The 19,820-nt window shown below is 39.2% G+C and overlaps 1 protein-coding gene across 1 annotated transcript; it reads right to left on the bottom strand.

The window, feature by feature from the left end:
• Positions 1 to 4,462: 4,462 nt before the first annotated feature.
• LOC149826781 (uncharacterized) lies at positions 4,463 to 5,195 on the bottom strand. Its single transcript, XM_090018378.1, has 2 exons — positions 5,143 to 5,195; positions 4,463 to 5,066 (listed from the first exon to the last, which is right to left on the bottom strand). Exons 1-2 carry the CDS (start codon positions 5,193 to 5,195, stop codon positions 4,463 to 4,465), a joined length of 657 nt encoding a protein of 218 aa, XP_089874504.1.
• Between the last annotated feature and the right edge of the window lie 14,625 nt (positions 5,196 to 19,820).

Here is a 19,820-nt window from a genome sequence, read left to right as displayed (position 1 = left end):
GGGACAATTTTCCCAATTGCTCTCTCCTTGGATTCTTGGAGCTTCTCTCTCCTCTCCAGCCCTTCCTCCATTGCTGCAACTCCAAGGTAATAATTTCTTCACTTTTATTTATTTTTTTTAGTGTTTTTAATGCTTTAAAATTTGATTTAGCCTTGGACACCCCTCCTTATGTGGATTCAACCAAGATTCAATCTCAAGAATCATCAAGAACGGTCCATGAAGATGATCTAACTCTGTTTTTTGTGTTTTACAGGGATTCTAATCCATTAGAATCGATTTTAGCATTATTCTTTTCATTATTAACCAATAAAACATGTGATTTACCTTTTTAATGGGTTAAATTCATGCTTTTAAAGGTAATATTAAATTTCAGTCATTGATTCCTGAATTTTTATTTATTTATTTGTTTATTCATGTTTATTACATGTTTTCTAGCATATAAATAATTTTTATTTACTGTTTTATGGTTTGTTTTATTGTTTTTCAATAGTTAATGCATGATTTCTTAAGTTTCTTAGATTTCTGTGTGTTTTAAGTTTAGAACAGTCAAGATCATACTATTTCGGATTGAAGTACTTGCTGTTAATGTCTGATTTTTTTATATGTGATACATGCATATGTAAATGAACTACTGTAAAAAAATCAGAGATTTTGGGATTCGGGAACCCTGTCAGAAAAATCAGACATCAAATCAGGTTTTTAAAGCTTTAAAATCGTTGTTAAAATCAAGAAGGTAACTTGCTGTTATGATATTTTTATCATCTTATATCCGATTTGAAATCTGTAAAGTGTCATGGATTCATATTGATTATATCTATCTATTGTGAAATTTTGAGATTTTTTTATATCTGTTTAGTATTTTTCCTCTGACAGAAAGTATGATTTTAAATTTAAAACTCGTTAGGGTTTACCAAAACCCTAATCAGACTTGTGTTATTTATATATCCCAAACCACAGATCCGATTTGTAATCTGTAAAAAGTGAGTATTGTTATTTTTATGTTCACTGTTCACTGTTCACTGCTAAAATTTCAGAAAGTTTTGATTAAGTTTGCTATTTGTTTCTGTATTTTCAATCTGAAGTAGCCGTTTTAACCCCTATTAAATTTGTTAGATTTTAGTTCAGATTGCCGGAAGGGTTTCTCCCTAACCAAAGATGCTTTTTCCGATCTGTAAATTGGGAAATCTTTGTTTTTCTTCCTAGTTTATTTCTGTAAAAACTCAGAAGTTTTAATGGAGGATTGGTCCCTGATTCGGGTCTAACTCTGAAATTGGTTTGTGACCTAGTTTAAAAATAACTTATTTTAGGTTGTTAATGCAATTTTCGGATTAAATTAATGTCAAAAATTATTTTTATAATTCCAATCTGACATTAGGGTCATAACAAGTGCAAGTAGCAATTTTTATGAGTTTTGAAATCCGTTTGATGCCTGAATTATTCAAATTGCAAAACAGGGTCTCTGAAAGATCCAAAAACACTGCCAAAATCATGATATTTGTGATATTTCTTGATTTTTGTGTACAAGTTCATGTTTTAGGGTTTGTTCATGTTTAGAATCATATTAAGATGTTACATGCTTAATTTTGTGCTTATTTGACTTTATTTCAATCATAAATCTCAAATTTTTATCAAAATCTATTTCAGAAAACCCTGATTTCAAGGCCATAGTCTTGCTATCGGGGGTAGTTTGGTCATTTGACCTAAATTTCGAAATTCTAAACCCTAGTTTTCACATTTTTAAGCATGTCACATCATATTTAGTTTGATTTATTTTCATTTGAATTTTAAAAGTTGCATTTTTACAAAATATCTTTCTAAAAACCCTGATTTCAAGGCCATAGTCTTGCTATCAAGGGTATTTTGGTCATTTTGACCCCAATTTCGAAATTTCAAATTCCATTTTCATATTTATTCAATCTTATTTCATATTTTATCAATTTTGATTTAAGGGAATCATGGCAAAAAGGCTTATATCTAGTAAAATCTAGTAATTTCTAGATATTACTCGGTAAATCTAGAAAAGCCAACATATCATCACTAACAAAGTTTTCTAAGTTTTGTATGGACATTGAAGACTTTACTTTCCTTTAATTTCTTGTATTTAAATTTGATTAGTGATGTAAATTAAATTAAATTTGGAATAAGAATTTAAATTTCAGCTTAGACTAGAATTACATTGCATATAGTTTAATTCTGCAAATATTAAATGTTTGATGAATGTATCATTCATGCACATTTTCATAAATTCACTATGGTCTACACGAATGGCACATGCACTAGCTCTTATGGAGTTGACAAACTTGGTGGAATTTGTATTTATGGCCATAGTCAGAATACGAATGAGACCTAGATTTGTAATCTTCGTATTAGCCACATTCAGCCTACACTCTTAGGCTAACTTCAAAATGCACTGCATTTCTCAAAAATACAAAAAGATTTTCTCAAATTTTCAAAATCAAGTCTTTCAAATCCATATTCATTCATTTCATTCAATTTGCAAGTTCAAATTCCAAATCAAAAAATCAATTTTCTCAAAATTTTCTAAGTCTTATTCAAAAATTGATTTTCTCAAAACATTGAGTTTTCAAAGAATATTTCAAGTGTTTCTCAAGTTCCAAATTCAATTTTCTAAGTTATATTTTCAATTCCAAAATTTGAATTCAAAGAAATCAAGTTTTCCAAAGTTATTTCACATTTCTCAAAATCGATTTTCTCAAAATCGATTTTCACAAAAACCTCTAGATTCTTCAGAAATCGATTTTCACTTTCTCAGATACAATATCTCAACCATGATTCACGATTTTCCAAGTGTTATATTTTCCAAGAATCTCCAAATATTTCCAATATTCAAATCAAACATCATGTTTTCAAATATGCATTTTCAGAAATTCATAGCACATGCCTGATTCTTTGTGCATTTAGGAAATAGAACATGATTTAGGCAAGTTGAGCAAAGTTAAGCACACAATTGATCCTTGGTTCAATTACCTCTGGTAAAGGCGTCAGGAACGGTTGAACCTCGTACCGACAGGCGAGTTTTATTCTTCGAAATTATCCTGCATTTTAAAACGGAGGCGAGTTATTTTCAAAATCTTTTTCAAAGGCCAGTTTGACTCGCAAAAAGTAAAAATTTTGCGATGATAACACTTGCCAAGGCTAGAAACTTACCATACTGGTCATCAAGCTTCTGAGCCTCCACAATTCTAGGCAAAAACTCTGATTGAATAGCCAGACCTGTCAATCTAATCGATCCACTACCAATCGAAAAAGGCTTCCAAGTCACGAAATCTTCAATCAGCTTCTGGCTCCACACGAGACTAGCCAGAACACTACTCGACTTGCAACTAAGCGCATCTGCCACTACGTTCGTCTTACCAAGGAGGTAAGACAATGAGAAGTCGTAATCCTTGATAAACTCGAGCCAATGTTGTTGTCTCATGTTCAACTCCTTCTGAGAGAACAAATACTTGAGACTCTTGTGATCTGAATAGACCTCGAACGATTCTCCATACAAATAGTGTCACCATGATTTCAAAGCAAACATTGTTGTTGCTAACTCCAAATCATGCGTCGGGTAATTTCTCTCATGAATCTTCAATTGCCTTGAAGCATAAGCAATCATCCTGCCATGATGCATTAGCACGCAACCCAAACCGGTTCCAAATGCATCTGTATACACCACGAAACCACCTCTGGCTGAAGGCAATGCTAACACCGGTGAGGTCGTCAGCTTAGACTTCAAGATCCGGAAACTATCTTCACAAGCATCACTCCATTCGAACTTGATGCCTTTACGCAAAAACTTTGTCAATGGTAAAGCAATTCTCGAAAAGTCCTGGATAAATCGCTGGTAATATCCTGCTAACCCGAGGAAACTACAAATCTCTCAAACATTCTGAGGCTGCTTCGAGCCTAATACTGCTTCAACCTTTGTTAGATCAACTGACACTCCATCCTTGGATATCACGTGACCCAGAAACATAACTTGCTCAAGTCAAAACTCACACTTGGAGAACTTGGCAAACAAATGATGCTCACGAAGTATACTCAGAATGATACGTAGATGTTTTTGATGCTACTGAGAACCCTCTAAGTAGATCAAGATATCGCCAATAAACACGATCACAAAAGTGTTCACGAATGGATAAAAAATCTGGTTCACCAAATCCATGAATGCAGTTGGTGCATTTGTGAGGCCAAAAGGCATCACCACAAACTCGTACAAACCATATCTCATTCGAAAAGTTGTCTTTGTGATATCTTCCTTTTTAATACAAAGTTGATGATAACCTGACCTAAGGTCAATCTTTGAGAAAATCTTAGCTCTCTGCAACTGATCGAAAAGGTCCTTGATCCTAGGTAATAGGTATTTATTCTTAATAGTCGCTTGGTTGAGTATTCTGTAGTCAATGCACAACCTCAAGGATCTGTCTTTCTTCTTTACAAACAACATTGGTGCATCTCAGGGGGATGCACTGGGTCGGATAAAACCTTGCTTCAAAAGTTCTTCCAATTGCCGCTTCAACTCTTCATGCTCTGCCAGAGCCATACAATATGGTGCCTTACAAATAAGAGTAGTTCCAGGCAATAACTCGATACAAAACTCAATCTCTCGCTTCGGAGGTAATCCGAGCAATTCCTCTGGGAACACATCGGGGAACTTGTGAACCACGTCCAAGTCTTCAATCAAAATTAACTCAGGCTCAACTGGGGTAATACTGACCAGAAATGCAGTACCCCCATTTCGTAAATACTTCTGAGCTTTGAAAGCAGAAATCAAACGAGAAAGCTTGATCTCTAGAACAGGATGATTAGGCAGGAATAAGACTACCTTGCCTTCTCTACAGAGGACTTGCGTAAGATACTCGAACAACCAATCCATGCCTAGAATGACGTCGAACTCAGTCATATCTAGCAGCATTATGTCAGCTGGCAAGTTTTGTCCTACCACCGACACCTCGATGCTCGAAATATAAGAATTGCAAAATGATTGATCACCTGTCGAAGTACGAACCTCAAACGGGTAATTCAAAGACTCTACGGTCAAAGACAATGTTCTAGCAAATCTGACAAATATAAAGGAATGTGAAGTGCCACAATCAAATAACGTAAACGTTGCATGACCAGCAACTGAAATAGTACCTTAGACCAATTCGCCTTTGGTCACTTGCTCCACTGTTGCTGCGTAAGCACATCCTGCGATAGCTTTCTGGTTGCCTTGTCTCTGCTGATGCGGTTGTTGTGGCTGATGTTGATGAGGTTGCCTCTTCTGAATTGGCTGTGATGTTCCTGGTGTGTTTCTCTTCTGATCATTTGACTGCTTTTTTCGGCAATCCTTTATGTAGTGGCCCATCTTGCCACAATAGAGACATCCTCCAGTGTCACGAGGGCAAGGTCGACCCGGATGGTCGACGGGACACTTGGGACATCCCGTTGCAGCTGCAATCTACCTTTGAGGCTGTTGTTGTTGGTGATGATGCTGCTGGTACTGGGGTTGTCGATTTTCATACTACTGCGGCTGGTTGTTGTATCGGTTCTTCTTTGAAGGTGGATGGAATTTCTTTCCACTAGAATTCTTCTAAAACTGCCTCTTCTTAGGCCAACTTTATTGGCCTTGCTGCTGCTGTTGCTTCCCTTTGAAAGTTGGTGTCCTCTAGACTCAAACCACTCTTGTTCTAAAAGCGAGGTTGTCTCAAGAGCCTCATCCACGGTCGTAGGTGCACGGGTAACCTTGGTGCGCAAAACAGGCTTCAATCCTCGAGCAAATTTCAACTCTCGGTCTTTCTCAGTGGCATAAAGGTTGGGACAATATCTCTCAAGACTGCGAAGATGAGTAGCGTACTCCGCCAACGTAGAATTTTCTTACTGTAGGTCAAGGAATTCTTGCATCTTTTTGCTCTTCTTGTGAGCTGAAAAATATGCTGCGAAAAAGGTCTCCACGAACTGCTCTCAGGTGACTGGCTGGTTCTCAAACTTGATCTCCCAGGTGGTAGCCTACCACCTTTTTGCATCCTTTTAGAGACGGTATGTCCCGAAATCAACCTTTTTGTCATCATTCACTTATAAAACGTGAAAAAATCTGTTTGATCTCTCGCACCCAGTCTTTTGTTGCTTCTGGTGTTGATTTTTCGTCGAACGAAGGAGGGTTCATACCCATGAATTGCTTGTAGGGAACTGCAGTAGCAGGAACTTGAACAGGCGTCCTCTATCCTTGGGCGGTCTGCTGAATATGATCGCCCATGTTCCGCATAGCTTTCGCCTGACGGCCAACCACCTCTGTGAGGTTGTTGAGTGATTCCATCAGGTCGTCGCAACGAGCACGCCAAGTCATCTTAAACATGCAAACATCATATAAGCAACGAGACAAGTCCTTAAAGCAGAATTTCATTGCATTAATAAAGAGGTTTCATGCATTATATGCCAAAAATACCCTTCATTAAAGATAAAGTTACAAAAACACTACCAACTGCATAAGCAAAATCCCAAAAACGTAGCACTGACTCAGTGTTTCCAACAAAACATCATAACATCATCAAGGCTTGCTAGTGTAAAAGTTTTGGTAGTCCTTCCAACTTCCATAGCGTCACGGCCTAATACGTGGAGGAGAAGCAAGAGTTCTCAAGGGCGTATCAGATATCTCTTGGACTTCCATGAGTACTGGAGGCATAGGTGGATCTGGCACATACTCTGAGAAAACTGCGTAAGGATAGGATTCTGGCGAATACTGAGGAGAATCTGGTGAACCACGTCTATCTCCCTCCTGACTGTCCACTTCGACAATTGTTGGTTCAGTGACCGAGGATACATCATCAATATTGTCGGTGTTGCTCCTTCAAAGCTCATCGCGAAGTTTAGTCTGACAGTAAGGGCAATCGCTCAACTCATAGGAACAAATCTGTCCAACGTGATCCACAAGACACTTGGCACACGGAGGTGCCTGCTGTGCCAACATGTGAACACCTCGAGCTAGGTGTTGAACCGCTCGGCCCAAGGATTTCTCACCTCGAACCAAGTCTTGAAGAGCATCCAAAATCTTCTCGTAACTTGGGTTTGTCGACATCTAACCCATGCACATATAAATAAGCATACAATTCTGACTAAGAAGTAAGGAACATGTAAATGGCATAACTTCAAATCTAAACATACATACAGTGCGATAGACGATGCACGTTGAAGTCTTCGACCACACTTAAACAAAGCTCTGATACAAATCTCTATGATGCCCCAAACCTCGACCATGAAAAATCTTTGAATTTTTTAGAATTTTTTTTTTTGAAAAGCGTCTTTACAATAACCAGCGGAAAGCAAGGACACTGGGAGTAACTGAAAAGCAAGGCCGCAAGTCTGAGCGGGCCACAGGTTCAGAAAAGCATATCCAACATGTTTTGAAATTTACAAGGGTACAAAATCTAAGTTTAAGAATTATACAACCCATAAGTTTAGTTATACAAAATGAGACAAATTACAACAAGTCTATCAGTCACTCAAAAATAGGAAGAACATCCCCTCCAAACCCAAAACCATACAGAAGCAACATTAGCAGATAAGTGTGGGTCCCCAAGCTTCCATCGTGTGTCATCGCATCACCGTTGTACTTATTCATCACCTGCATCCCCACAAAATGAGGTGAGCACTCTTGCGAGGTGGTGAAGAATCAACAACATTGTATCTCATTTCTCAAGGAAAGGCAGGTAGTGAGAAACGTGTAGCATGTGTATAATAAGTACAAGTGTTTGTGTCAGGTAACTGCATGTGTAAAAGGTGCTAACATGGTAAAGCAGTGAACAGAAAATAGAGCAACTACAACACGAGTAGCTAAGAAACAGTAAGGATTGTAACAAGTATTGAAGCAAACAAGAAAGTAAAGTAACTACTACAGTACGTTAGTTGTAACGCCCCAACTTTTTATAGTAAAAATTTTTGGAGTAAAATTTTTTTTTGAGATAGCGAAAGAGTGAAAATAAGAGTTGGGTGCATTACAGGGTGAAACAGAGAAGTACCAAAAGCATATCATTCATTAATTAAAGTGTTAATGTCATTAATTACATCTCATAACAGAAATGTAAATTTACTAATCAGAGTTGAAACATAAAATACTGAAATAAATGAGATCTTTTGGCTATATTCATAACGACACCCCGATGCTCTGATTTAGTTGCTACCTAAAAAATATTTAAAACAGAAGGGTTAGACTCCCCTGTCTGTGTAAAAAGCATTATATTTATATGTGGTGCTTAGTGTCCTGTGTACAAATATGTGCAAATATCTAAATTTACAGATAGCAGGTAATTTGCACTATTCTAAGAAAATAAACGTGTTTTCTACTTTATGATACAGTATGAGAGATAACTAGACTAAAAGTACATTTATTCATACAAGCATAAGTTGTAATTTTTACAAGTTCTACAAATGTCATATCAACAGTACACAATTCTTTAGGAATAAGCTTCCAGTCAACTTAAGTTTTTTTTTTATCTTACTCTTACCCTGTGGGTACGCACAGGCATAGACCGCGTAGCGGACCGAGACCATACGGGGGTCTATTATTTAATAACCCGTATGAATAGCCGTACGGATATCCTAAGGGGACGGTTCGTGACCAAGAGAAAACTCCCTAGTGGCTAGAACAAGAATTAGGATGAACCCTTGACACTTCTGCAGAAGACTTGGATCTACCATCTAGGACGCAGTGGTAGTCCTGGCCCTCTTAACTCCGTGGACTAGGGACCAGGTGAGATGCCTAGCTCTCACGAAAACTTGAATGTCCACGAAGCTTGTACCACCTACCCTCTCTGAGGTAGACCATGGGTCTAGTAACATACACCGTCTTTCAGGTGTACCTAGAGCCCGGAGAATCCGGTAACATATATCGTCTTTCAGATATACCCAGAATCTCACAAACCATATATTTATGCATACATTTTTATTTATCAATTATTTTCTTGTGCGAACCACTGCACCACGAGGATTTCTAACATCCTGAACACAGCTCGAGGTTCCCAGTCTTGTATGAATTCGAGAGCCAGAGTGCCATAAGCACCATCAAAATAGCATTTCCCAGAATTATGGCCTGACTCGATGCTTATAGTTTCATCAAACTTTGGAAAACTGGTACTTCAAACTTTTGTGATCGGTGAAGACTTCGAACTGTTCCCCATATAAATAATGTCTTCAAACCTTTAAAGCAAAAACCACGGCCGCCAACTCCAGGTCGTGAGTGGGGTAATTTCTCTCATGAGTCTTCAGTTGTCGAGATGCATAGGTAATGACCCTGCCATGCTGCATCAGTACACACCTCAGTTCTGTACCAGAAGTGTCCGTATACACCACGAATCCTCCGCTTCTAGATGGTAAGGCTAACATCGGAGTTGTAGTAAGCTTAGCTTTAAGAGTTTAAAACTTTTATTCACTCTTCTCACTCCATTCAAACTTTACCCCTTTTCGTAGAAGCTTTGTCATTGGCATAGCGATTCGGGAGAAGACTTGAATGAATCGCCTATAGTTGCCAGCTAATCCTAGGAAACTTCGGATTTCGCTGACATTCTTTAGTTGTGACCAATTCATCACAGCTTCAACCTTGGCAGGATCCACTGAAACTCTGTCCTTCGAGATCACATGTCCAAGGAACATGATTTCTTTAAGCCAAAATTCATATTTCAAGAACTTGGCATATAACTGATGTGTCCAGAGGGTTTCCAAAATGATTTTTAGATGTTGTTTGTGTTCCTCCATGTTTTCCGAGTATATAGTATGTCATCAATGAAGATTATGACAAAAGAGTCCAAGTATGTCCTGAATACCCGATTCATCAGGTCCATGAACGCCGCTGGGGCATTAGTGAGTCCAAATGGCATCACCACAAACTCAAAATGCCCATATCTGGTTCGAAACGCTGATTTTGGTATATCCTCATCTTTTATTCTCAACTGTTGATAACCTGACCTCAAATCAATCTTAGAAAATACCTTTGCTCTTTTCAGTTGATCAAATAGGTCCTCAATACGGGGTAGAGGATATTTTTTCTTCACAATTGCTTGGTTCAACATTCTATAGTCTATGCATAGTCTCATAAACCCGTCCTTCTTTTTCACAAACAAGACTGGCGCTCCCCATGGAGACATGCTCGGTCGTACAAAACCACACTCTATCAACTCCTGCAACTGCTTCTTCAATTCTTCTAACTCTGTTGGTGCCATCCGATAGGGTGTTCTTGATATTGGCTTTGTACCTGGCATTAGTTCGATCCCAAACTCGAATTCCCGCTGAGGAGGAAGTCCTGGAAGTTCTTCCGGAAATACATCGAAAAAATCGCAGACAATTTCCAGATCTCCAATTGGAATCTACTTCATTTCTCCTCCAATCATACTGACTAGGAAAGCCATATCTCCCCGACGGAGAAACTTTTGGGCTTTGAGGGTCGAAATAACCCTTTTCTTTATTCCAGATCTTGCTAGTCGGAATTCAACTTCTGGCATATCCGGTCGAGACAGAATTACTTTTCGTTCTCTACGGAGAACTCTAGCATAGTGTTCAAAGAGCCAATTCATACCCAGTATGACATCGTATTCGGTCATATCAAGTATGATTAGGTTGGCAGGTAAATTGCGTTCTCCTAAAATAACTTCTACTTCTGGCATGTAGTTCACACAAATTTCATTGAATCATATAGGGTTATATACTACTAGTTCTTGCTTCAATGATTTTGTGGGGATTCTAAGTTGTTTTTCAAAATATAAAGAAATGAAGGAATGAGAAGCTCCACAGTCAAATAAGACAAGGGCAGCTTGGCCCAAAACAAGCACGGTACCTTGCACAACGTCCCCCTTCTTCATTTGGTCAGTTGTGGTGGCATACACTCGTCCCGCTATGAATTGTGGGGCCGCCTGTAGCTGTGGTGGCGGTGCACGGTGTCGCTGAGGTTGTTGTCCTCCAGTGTCGTGTCGTGCATCATCGGCCATTTTCTTCTCGCACTCCTTGATGTAGTGCCTCATCTTTTCACAGTAGATATAACCTCCTGTCTCATAGGGACATTGTTGTCTGGGGTGAAAGCGGTTGCACTTTTGAAACCTTTGATTTTGTCCTGGCTTAGGTTTGGTGTCATTCTTGTGTCGTGGCTTCTTGTTCTGAGGGTGGAATCGCGTCCCACCAAACTTCTTGAATTCGGGTTTTTTTAACCCCGATTTTGTTCTTCTGCGACTTTTGTCCCTCCTTCCAGTCGTCATCAAGGAGAGCCGTCACCTGTGTGTCCGGGACAGATAGGAACAATCATTACAATTTAATGGTTAACGGTACCTTATAAACCTTTATGCCACTAATACCACGAAGAGAAATTGTCTTTTACTTGAATAGCCTCATCGATGTTTTTGGGCCGTCGAGTGTATAGACGGTTCCTCAGACCCGTATTCAAGCCTCGAGCAAACTTCATTGCCCGATCCTCATTCGATGTATACACATTTGAGCAATAGCATTCCAAACTATGGAACTTAGTAATGTAATCGGCTAGGGGCATCTCGCCCTGCTGCAGATCCAAGAACTCCTGCATCTTCTTTACCCTCTCGTGCTTGGGAAAATAGGTGGTATTGAAGACTTCTATGAATTCAGTCTAAGATATTGGGCCGTCCTGGAACTTGACAGCCCTGATGGTTTCCCACCACTTTTCAGCATGATCCTTGAGACGATAAGTCCCAAAGTCCACCCGACGCTCCTCGGGCACCTCCAGTACGCGGAAGATATGTTTGAACTCTCGTATCCAACTCTCAGCAGCCTCCGGATCCTTCTTTCCGGAGAAAGCAGGAGGATCCATGTCCATGAATTTCTTTTAGGACATATTCTCACCGTTTGTACTCTTCTTGTGGGCAACCTGGTGTAAATTATTGCACATCTGCTGCATTGCCGAACCCTATTGACCCACCACCTCGGCTAGGTTATGTAATGTATCCATTATGTCATTGCAATGATTTGACCACGTCATCTATGTGGGTGAACAATTAAATAAAAAAAAATGAATTTGTCACCAACCTCCATATAATTTCATAGAAACACAATATAAAATTTTACCAATTTACTTATAAAATTCTAGAATCATATTATACCCTACTTAAAGGGTCATCGTGATCGCTGGATTAGCCAAGATCTCAAATTATTTAGTCCCGCTCTGATACCAAAGCTATAACGCCCCAACTTTTTATAGTAAAAATTTTTGGAGTAATTTTTTTTTTTGAAATACCGAAAGTGTGAAAATAAGAGTTGGGTGCATTATAGGGTGAAACAGAGAGGTACCAAAAGCATACCATTCATTAATTAAAGCATTAATGTCATTAATTACATCTCATAACAGAAATATAAATTTACTAATCAGAGTTCAAACATAAAATACCGAAATAAATGAGATATCTTGGCTATATCCATAATGACACCCCGATGCTTCGATTTAGTTGCTTCCTGAAAAACATTTAAAACAGAAGGGTCAGACTCGCATGTCTGTGTAAGAAGCATTATGTTTATATGTGGTGCTTAGTGTCTTGTGTACAAATATGTGCAAATATCTAAAGTTACAGATAGCGGGTAATTTGCACTATTCTAAGAAAATAAACGTGCTTTCTACTTTATGATACAGTATGAGAGATAACTCGACTAAAGGTACAATTATTCATACAAGCATAAGTTGTAATTTTTACAAGTTCTACAAATGTCATATCAACAGTACACAATTCTTCAGGAAAAAGCTTCCAGTCAACTTAAGTTTTTTTTTTATTTATATTACTCTTACCTTGTGGGTACGCACAGGCATAGACCTTGTAGCGGACCGAGACCATACGGGGGTCTATTATTTAATAACCCGTATGACTAGTTGTACGGATATCCAAAGGGGACGGTTCGTGACCGAGAGAAAACTCCTCAGTGGCTAAAACAAGAATTAGGATGCACCCTTGACACTTCTGCAAAAGACTTGGATCTACCACCTAGGACGCACTGGTAGTCCTGGCCCCCTAAACTCCGTGGACTGGGGACCGGGTGAGACGCCTAGCTCTCACAAAAACTTGAATGTCCACAAAGCTTGTACCACCTACCCTCTCTGAGGTAGACCATGGGTTCAGTAACATACACCATCTTTCAGATGTACCTAGAGCCCGGAGAATCTCGTAACATATATCGTCTTTCAGGTATACCCAGAATCTCACAAACCTAATAATTATGCATACATTTTTATTTTTTAATTATTTTCTTGTGTGAACCATTGCACCACGAGGATTTCTAAAATCCTGAACCCAGCTCGGGGTTCCCAGTCTTGTATGAATTCGAGAGCCAGAGTGCCATAAGCACCATCAAAATAGCATTTTCCAGAATTATGGCTTGACTCGAAGCCCACAGTTTCATCAAACTTTGGAACTAGGTTGTTTGCAACCGCATCCCACATACCATGCCATCTACGCGGTGCAATATATATATATATATATATATATATATATATATATATATATATATATATGTGTGTGTGTGTGTGTGTGTGTGTGTGTGTGTCTTTAGGCAAGCTCATAGTGAAATCACCTAGCCTTCGCGCAACACGTTGGCTGTCATGAGCCTAATTAGTGCTGGAATGGGGTCCAACCCAGCAGCAAATTGGATTTAGTTGTAGCATGTGGTCTATTTTTTTTTTATAAGTCTAACATTAGCCTTTCTAGTTAGGGGCACAACACTGATATACTTGGAATGACATGTGGGTTATGTAAACTAAGAAATCAACAAAAGTACTAATATCACTGGAAGTCCAAAAAAAAATTTGAACAATAATTCCAATCCATCAATGACTATAAATAGTAATATCATGCTGAGATTTATTTCACAAGATGGGCAAAATAGGAACTTATTTCTACCTATCTCACAGTTTCTCTTTTTTTTTCCTTTTTTTTTTAATTGGATATGGTAACCACCTTACAGCTCTGCGGCACACTTAAGTCAGTGTTCTGTTGTTAGGAGCAATGTGGCCCAGTTCTGGCCGTCCGTCAATACCCAAACCTCACCAACAATCCTCGCCTCTTAGGTTGCTGAGAGGCATGTTGTTCATGGCTAGCACTTAAACGTCCCGACCAAACCACCCTCAAAAAGCCCAATAGGACTAGGGAGGGTCTGTATGATTCTCATTCAGATCACGTTACACCAAAATCATAATATATCATATATATATATATATATATATATATATATATATATATATATATATATATATATATATATATCATATATATATATTCAATATGCAAACCTTGATGTATAAAAATTATATGTGAAATCCCATCGTGTGTTATGATTGAGTCTGTTTCAAAATGTGTCATTCATAAGTGTGTTATACCCTATTTAATTATGGGTGTTGGTTATATATATTGCAAAAGTTCACAGTTCATTAAGTAATAACCCAAACTAAAATTTCCAGACCTAACGTCATAACAACAAGTAATCAGATGTTATGTCAAGCCATTTACATTCCAAACATTAATCCCAGCCAATACATGGTGCGGCAGAGCATAAATCAGTAGCCTATCTAGCCCATGTTTAACAAACTGTCAAAACAACATTTAATAGACGATTTAAGCAAAAATCATTAGGTCAAGGCAAAGGCTTACATCTACGGGGGGTGAACAGACATGGGTCTCAACAACAGCCTTGTAAATAACCAGATTTACGTTACCTCTAATGAACCCTTGGACAACAGATCTGGGAACAACATATACATATATTTTTTTTCAAGATCATGTGACATGGTCTGTGTATATTGCTGAGCATATAACTTAAAATTTCTAACAACTATTGGAAGTTGAATGATTGTCACATCTCTGTGTTTTCAATACACATACACTCCACTGTAGAGTCACCCACTTTAATCGTTTGTTTCAAATGCCCATCAAACGTTTGGGATGAGTTCATATCCAGCCCTCCATCACTCGGGCCATCCAAAACCCAATGTTTTTTTTTTTTCATCATCCCAGTCCAGAGCTTGGACCCCTATATAACCCATCCATGTCTGGTATGGTTTAGTACAGGTTTCTAGGCGGCATCACGCCCCATAATCGTACTACAAGGCAGTGAGTACGACACATAAGTATAGTGCCCCTTACCTTGTTAAAACCTTCAACCGGCAACAATGGTGGTTTCTTCCTCACGTTGGAGCCGGCTACGTCCCAAGGGAGAAGACCCTCTCATTCAACTATGGAGATCAAGTACCACGGTGAGAAAGAAAGAGAAAACGTGTAGAGAGAGAGAGAGTCTCCAGTTGTTTCCCTCCTCATTAACTCCCCTTACTTAGGGGAAGTTTTAATTTTTCAAACCCTAACCTCCAGCCCATGTTTTGTGTGGTTGTTTAGAAAATTCCAAGATTGCCCCCTTTATCTCATTAGCAAAAATCCTTTCCAAGGTTGCTTTATGGGTACCCATCATCCCATTTGGTGGGATTCCATTACAAATGTGGAAAAAGGTGAAGTCAGGCATATCCACAACCTTTTTCACATTTTTTTTTTTAAAACAAGCAAAAAGATTTAGTTAACTAGTGCAAAAAGGACTCCGTGCACAGGGGGTTTTGAACCAGGGTCTTCCACCAAAGGGGCAACGAACCCCACCACTTGTGCTATATTACTTTTCATTGCAAAGTGTGTGGATTAAATTATATTTAACTCTTTCAATTTCGTTTTGAATTAAATGCAAAAAGGTAAGGTTGTTCATTTTCACATGGGTGCACATTGAGTTTTGAACTTGGGTTGCAGCTCCACACTACTGTGCGTCCAACCACAATACCACACCATCACTTGGTGTTTACTTTTACAAAGAAATTCCTTTTATGTCTTATTAGGACGTTATCCCCCCCCCCCCCCGTTGGTGGATCTTACCCGTTACATACGTGGATATTTGCTTCTGGTTGTTCCAACCTTGCACTCTCTTTAACTGTGCTTCGGATCCCACGCTATCATCTCGGAACCATTGGAATTTTCCGTTTGGCCCCATGAACCGGATCGGATTATCGGATCTCATTATGGTCCATATTCAAGTACCACTTTCGAGGGTTTGTTACCGGTTTCGTTCTAGAAACCCCAAATCATCAAAATTATATTGCATATCATAAAATCTTACTATTTCACATAAATGCTTCACTTTTATTCATTTAGAATTCCATAAATTTCATGGGTTTTACATCCTTCCCCTCTAAAAGAAACTTCGTCCGCAAAATTTCTAATATATATATATATATATATATATATATATATATATATATATATATATATATATCAATCAAACAATTGAGGGTACTCATCCTTCATTGTTGCTTCTGGTTCCCACGTGTATTCTTCTAAGCCATGATGTCTCCATCTCACTTTGACTAATGGGATGATCTTGTTTCGCATCACCCGCTCACTGCGATCTACGATTTCGACTGGTCTCTCTTCTACGGTCAAATCTTCTTGCACACTGATGTCCTCAAACTGAATCATGTGTGACGGATCTTGAATGTATTTTCTCAACATTGATACATGAATACATTATGAATCTTGGCAAGTTGAAATGGTAACTCAACTCGATAAGCAGTTTCGTCGATCCGCTCCAATATTGAGAAAGGTCTGACGTATCTAGGACTCAACTTTCCCGTCTTTCCGAATCTAAAAACGCTCTTGGTTGGTGATACCTTGACAAACACTGCATCTCCCACTTCGAAACTAAGCTCTCGATGTCGTTGATTCGCATAGCTTTTCTGTCGACTCTGTGCTGCTCTAAGTCGATCTCGTATCTTCTGTATCTGTTCAGTGTAATGTTGAAGTACCATTGGTGACTCAACTGTTCTTTCGCCAACTTCGTCCCAATGTACCGGAGATCTGCAAGGTCACCCATATAATGCTTCAAAATGTGCCATACTGATGCTCGCGTGGTAGCTATTGTTATAAGCGAACTCTACTAGTACCACGTGAGTGTCCCATTCGCCTTTCCAATCTAGCATACAGGCACGTAACATGTTCTCTAGTGTCTGTATGGTCCTTTCTGACTGTCCGTCGGTCTGTGGGTGAAAGGCAGTACTGAATTTCAACTTGGTTCCTAATGCCTTTTGTAACTGCCCCCACAGTCGTGAGGTGAACTGAGGGTCTCTATCAGAAATAATCGAGACTGGCACCCCATGTAGTCGTACTATCTCCTGGATATACAGGTCGGTCAGGCTCTTCAATAACTGGCCCTTCCTCATTGGTAGGAAGTGTGTTGACTTAGTGAGTCGGTCAACCACTACCTAAATAGAGTCATGGTTCTTCCGTGTTCGTGGTAACCCCATCACGAAATCCATCGTGATATGCTCCCATTTCCATTGAGGAATTTCCATCAGCTACATCGTCCTTCCTGGCCTTTGATGCTCAATCTTGATTTGTTGACATGTCAAACACTTCGCGACGTATCTGAAATTATAGCAAAAATTAGCATAATTCTGATCTTATATTGATAGAAAGAACAACCTAATTAGAATACATAAATGGTATTCGTGAATTGGTTACCTTGCAACATCGTGCTTTATACCATTCCACCAGTACCTATATTGTAGATCTTTAAACATCTTGGTACTGCCCGGATGAATGGTATACTTGCTCTTATATGTCTCTGCCAATAACTCTACTTTGGTCTATAGATCGCCCGGCACCCATAGTTGATCCTTAAACCATATACTTCCATCCTCTTTGCATTGGAAAGCGGTGTCTTCTTGCAACGCCAATGCCTCCATCTTTCCGTACTGCGAGTCTTCTTTTGGCTTAATCATGATCCGCTCTCGCAGTTCCGATCGTACCGTCAGGCTAGACAACCTAAGTATGCCTTGATCATCGGAGAAAGGTCTCCATTCTGTGAACTCAAAAATCATCTTCCATCCAAGACTTACCAGGCTAGAAAGATTTCCCCCAGCCTTGCAACTAAGGGCATCAGCAACAACATTTGCTTTCCCGAGATGGTACGAGATTGTGAACTCGTAGTCCTTGATGAACTCAAGCCACCTTCTTTGTCGCATATTGAGTTCCTTCTAGGAAAACTGGTACTTCACACTTTTGTGATCGGTAAAGACTTCGAATTGTTCCCCATATAAATAATGTCTTCAAACCTTCAAAGCAAAAACCACGGCTGCCAACTCCAGGTCGTGAGTGGGGTAATTTCTCTCATGAGTCTTCAGTTGTCGAGATGCATAGGTAATGACCCTGCCATGCTGCATCAGTACACACCTCAGTTCTGTACCAGAAGTGTCCGTATACACCACGAATCCTCCGCTTCTAGATGGTAAGGCTAACATCGGAGCTGTAGTAAGCTTAGCTTTAAGAGTTTAAAACTTTTATTCACTCTTCTCACTCCATTCAAACTTTACCCCTTTTCGTAGAAGCTTTGTCATTGGCATAGCGATTCGGGAGAAGACTTGAATGAATCGCCTATAGTTGCCAGCTAATCCTAGGAAACTTCGGATTTCGCTGACATTCTTTAGTTGTGACCAATTCATCACAGCTTCAACCTTGGCAGGATCCACTGAAACTCTGTCCTTCGAGATCACATGTCCAAGGAACATGATTTCTTTAAGCCAAAATTTACATTTCAAGAACTTGGCATATAACTGATGTATCCAGAGGGTTTCCAAAATGATTTTTAGATGTTGTTTGTGTTCCTCCATGTTTTTCGAGTATATAGTATGTCATCAATGAAGATTATGACAAAAGAGTCCAAGTATGTCCTGAATACCCGATTCATCAGGTCCATGAACGCCGCTGGGGCATTAGTGAGTCCAAATGGCATCACCACAAACTCAAAATGCCCATATCTGGTTCGAAACGCTGATTTTGGTATATCCTCATCTTTTATTCTCAACTGTTGATAACCTAACCTCAAATCAATCTTAGAAAATACCTTTGCTCTTTTCAGTTGATCAAATAGGTCCTCAATACGGGGTAGAGGATATTTTTTCTTCACAATTGCTTGGTTCAACATTCTATAGTCTATGCATAGTCTCATAGACCTGTCCTTCTTTTTCACAAACAAGACTGGCGCTCCCCATGGAGACATGCTCGGTCGTACAAAACCACACTCTATCAACTCCTGCAACTGCTTCTTCAATTCTTCTAACTCTGTTGGTGCCATCCGATAGGGTGCTCTTGATATTGGCTTTGTACCTGGCATTAGTTCGATCCCAAACTCGAATTCCCGCTGAGGAGGAAGTCCTGGAAGTTCTTCTGGAAATACATCAAAAAAATCGCAGACAATTTCCAGATCTCCAATTGGAGTCTACTTCATTTCTCCTCCAATCATACTGACTAGGAAAGTCATATCTCCCCAACGGAGAAACTTTTGGGCTTTGAGGGTCGAAATAACCCTTTTCTTTATTCCAGATCTTGCTAGTCAGAATTCAACTTCTGGCATATCCGGTCGAGACAGAATCACTTTTCGTTCTCTACGAAGAACTCTAGCATAGTGTTCAAAGAGCCAATCCATACCCAGTATGACATCGTATTCGGTCATATCCAGTATGATTAGGTTGGCAAGTAAATTGTGTTCTTCTAAAATAACTTCTATTTCTGGCATGTAGTTCACACAAATTTCATTGAATCCTATAGGGTTATATAGTACTAGTTCTTGCTTCAATGATTTTGTGAGGATTCTAAGTTGTTTTTCAAAATATAAAAAAATGAAGGAATGAGAAGCTCCACAGTCAAATAAGACAAGGGCAGCTTGCCCGAAACAAGCATGGTACCTTGCACAAGGTCCCCTTTCTTCAGTTGGTCAGCTGTGGTGGCATACATGCATCCCGCTACGCATTGTGGGGCCGCATG

This window comes from Nuphar pumila, chromosome 10, assembly GCF_984573655.1.
Source record: "Nuphar pumila chromosome 10, dmNupPumi1.hap1.1, whole genome shotgun sequence".
In the NCBI taxonomy this organism is placed as follows: domain Eukaryota; kingdom Viridiplantae; phylum Streptophyta; class Magnoliopsida; order Nymphaeales; family Nymphaeaceae; genus Nuphar; species Nuphar pumila.
Note: the sequence above shows the minus strand (reverse complement) of the source record. Positions and strands in the feature narration are given on the sequence as shown.